Source organism: Tribolium madens, unplaced genomic scaffold, assembly GCF_015345945.1.
Source record: "Tribolium madens isolate multiple individuals breed KSU strain unplaced genomic scaffold, Tmad_KSU_1.1 Scaffold_11;HRSCAF=98;Tcas5.2_LG3b, whole genome shotgun sequence".
NCBI lineage: Eukaryota > Metazoa > Arthropoda > Insecta > Coleoptera > Tenebrionidae > Tribolium > Tribolium madens.
This window is the reverse complement of record NW_025400975.1, coordinates 3,929,619-3,933,502: the sequence shown is the minus strand read 5'-3', so window position 1 is coordinate 3,933,502 and position 3,884 is coordinate 3,929,619. Positions and strand designations below refer to the sequence as shown.

At 28.6% G+C, this 3,884-nt stretch overlaps 1 protein-coding gene across 1 annotated transcript in view; it reads left to right on the top strand.

Annotated features, from left to right (window-relative positions):
* Nucleotides 1-3,884, top strand: part of LOC123006355 (F-actin-monooxygenase Mical) — a 53,114-nt gene that overhangs the window by 22,719 nt on the left and 26,511 nt on the right. The window contains exon 7 of the mRNA XM_044400782.1: nucleotides 2,073-2,646. Coding sequence (XP_044256717.1) covers nucleotides 2,073-2,646 — 574 coding nt within the window. The remainder of the gene's footprint in view (nucleotides 1-2,072; nucleotides 2,647-3,884) is intronic.

Genomic DNA, 3,884 nt, shown 5'->3' with positions numbered 1-3,884 from the left:
TGAATAGGAAAAAAACTAAAGTAATACAAAATTAATTGGAAACTAAAAACCAAGAAATAAAAAAAATATTATTGATATTTCAAGTAAGATAAGATACCACGAACATGGAAAAAATATTTAAAAAAATTTATCTGTCAAAAAATTAAGACATTTATTTTGATGATCTTGTATATGTTTTTCTATAATTTTTTAGTAAAGGTACAAAAATTTTGTCAATAAAAGCCACAAATAACATTAAACAGAGTTACAATTTAGGATACAGTATCCTTGCTTCCTCTTTTAATAGCCTGAATCAAAAAAACTTGGAAAATTATTTTTCCAATAGGAATAAATAGAGTCAAAGTGCAAAATTTAAACTCTCATAACTTAAATTTTTATAGATAGAGTTTTTTTTTTAACATTTTTTTTATGCTCCTGGAATCTTACTTTTACATGGCATTTTTCTCTGGGGCGCGAGTTCTAGCGCACCTGTATATTAAGTAATAAATAATGTACTAGAATGTAAAAAAGAAGAAATTGAACCAAAAAAAAAATTAGTATGTAATAAAAATTAGCACTTTGTGCATTAAAGGTTTTACTTGGAAAAAATAAGAGAATCTGGACTATTTGCAATAAAAATTGAATTATACAGGGTGATTTAAAAAAAACGGCATTTGCTGTAGAATTTTTATTTGTGACCCGATTTCAAAACTTAAAAAAATAAATTAAATGGCTATTAATATTCTCAAAATACGATTACATTTTTTATATTGCTTTAATTTATATTAATTATTATTTTCTGGAGGCAAATGATTAAAAAAAACCGCTTGGTTCCATAATTTATATTATGAATGTAATAATTAATTATCTATATTAAAACAGGAAAACATCTAATTTAGTATTATTAATTTATTTTATTATTTATTTATTTATTTTTAATATTTAATTTTATTTTTAATAATGTTATTGTTAACGTCAATTTTTTTATTGACACTATGCAACTAGATTTTATTAAGTTTTATTATTTTTTTATGCAATAATTTTTTATTTTTTAGTTAAAATAGAACATATTGCACATGTCTGTACCAAGAAAACTAATATTTTCCAAAATATATAAAACAAATTTATGCCCCTATTTAAAATTAGAAAGTTGAATGTAGCTCAAAATATACTATGATATTTAGAAAAAGTCCAATTTTGTCAACTTAAAAGCCATTTAATTAATTTTTTTAATAAATAAAAATTCTACAACACTCACCGTTTTAAAAAAATTACCTTGTATAGAGCGTTTTGACCTAAAAATTCACTTGTTATGCGAAATTTTGTTCAGACTGTTTTTGAGCAGAAAATTTCTTTTTTTTTAGCTAAAAATAAATGTATTCTGCGATAGTTAGTCCAAACTGTCCAAAAAGTCAACGATTTATGCCGAAAATAACGCTATTTGTGCCTTTTTTTGAGTATTTAAACACGTTTTCAAATGAAAAATTATTTATTCTTGAAATGTTTCTGAAACTGGCCGAAAAATTACCTATTTAGGTTGAAAACAACCGTATTTGTGCATTTTTTTAAACGTTTGATCATGTTTCTGAGCAAATTTATATACTTAATTTAATTAAACTAAATTAAAATAATTACTATTATCTTTTTTAGTGAACATTTCTGAGCAATAACCTCATTTTTTCATTACAAATCTGGCTTTTTTACAAGATTTTGCTCAAACTGGTCGAAAATTTATCTATTTTGGTCAAAAATTACGTTATCAAACTTTGAACACACTTCTGAGTCCAAATAACTTAATTATCGTACGAAATTTTAATTATTCTGGTTGAATAGGACATTGTTGACGTCTTTTTCGAGCACTTTAGAACGATTTTGAGCTTATTTGGAGATTTTTTGCTTTATTTCAAAATTTTAAAAAAACGATTTTAAAGTCACATTTTTGAACAAAAAGTTTTACTTTTTTACTTAAACTTACTTATTTTGCGAAAATTTACTTCAGCTGGTCGAAAACCCAACGATTGACGTTGTTTTTGTCTTCCTTTGGTGGTTTTTTACTTATTTTGTGTTATTTTGCTCGATACTATTTCTTTCAGCCTTTCTGGCCTACCGGTTCGGGCTGCGCCCGCGGCTTTCTCTCCTCCCTCGACGCCGCTTGGGCCATCCGAAGTTGGTGTTCGGGCACGATGACCCCTCTCGACGTGCTCGCCGAACGTGAATCAATCTACCGCCTCCTCGCTCAAACCACTCCCGACAACCTCAACAAAGAATGGAAGTCGTACACTCTGGACCCGGCCACCAGGTACCCCAACTTGAACAAGAACGTGGTGTTGCCACTGCAGACGACTCCACTCTTCGACAGCGACGATGCAAAGAGTTTGGAGAAGATGAGGAAGAACTCGTTAGAGGTGGCCACACCGATCGAAATGCCCAAAAAGAGGAGAAGAGGCAATGTCGACAACGAAGTTTTGCTCAATTGGGTGGCGGAACAAGTGCGCGAACACGACGATGTTGTCGTGGGGGATTTCGGATCGTTGTTCAAGGATGGGAGAGTGTTGTGTGCGATTTTAAATCATTACAGGCCGGATTTAGTCGATTTTGAGGGGGTGAAGAGCGAGGGGGCGGCAAAGTTGAATCAGTTGGCAATTGATATCTTGGAAAGGGAAATAGGTAAGAAGGCTCTAGGGGAATTTTACGCCAAACATTTGGCATCCCTGATTTTTTTAAACGAAGAATTTAATACATACATACTCTCAGCTAGTTGAAAAAGTCCATTAGTAACCTTTAAATTGTAAAATTTAAAAATAAATAGCACATTGATAGAATAGATACTAACCTAATCCATCGCCTAAAATTATTTTCAACTATACAGCGTGCCTCTAAAATAAGTTACAATACAAACTTGCGTTATGGATGAAATGCCATATATTGATTGTAGATTTTTATGACAGTGTTTTTAAGCTGATCTTTTATTGGTCGATTTTGCTTAGTTTTAAAAATGACTGTTTTTTGACAAAAACATGCACTTTTTAAAAATTTATTACCCCAAAACTAAGACATCTAGAAAATTTTTTTTAATACTACAAAGAAGAAGGTACAAGCTATAAGGTTGTAATATTTTTTTAGTGTGTTGCATTTGTAAAGATAAAAAAAAATTAAGGCGTTTGTTAACTTAAGAAAATTAAATGGAACACCCTATTTATTGTTTTTGCATTTAAAAGATTTTTAAATTGTCTTTCTAAAATTATTTACTTTTATGTGTTTATAATCAAATCAATAACTAAGAAGATATTTAACGTTAAACATTAAAAAAATAATAATTACTATTGTTTCAGTAGCCAAAAAATGCACAGTTGCATAAGAGATAGAAGAAATATCACTTAATAATCACATTTATGTTAAACTGAATCCATTATTCTTTATTTTTACAATAAAATAATTCGAATTTCAGTATTTATAACGACTTTTACAATCTCTGTATAAATTAACGGATAAGTGATCCGTGGTGGAATTACTATGGTTGGCATATTATCAACAATGCTCAGATATTGATAGGCATTGTTGCTACAATTAATATTGAATGTTAAATATCTTTTTATTTATAAATTCTAGACATTAAAAGTTTATTTTTATAGATAGACAGTTTAACAATCTATTAGATGCAAAAATAAAAAATAGTGTTCCATTTAATTTTTTTAAGTTATTTAACTTTTAACAAACTTCTTAATTTATTAATCTTTGCAAATGTAAAACACTAAAAAATTGCTACAGCTTTAAATTCTGTACTTTCTTCTTTGCAGAAATAGGAAAAAATTTGTTTTAGCTGTCTTAGTTTTTGTGTAATAAATTTTTAAAAAGTGCAAGTTTTCGTCAAAAAAACGTCTTATTTCTAAAACTAAGCGAAATCG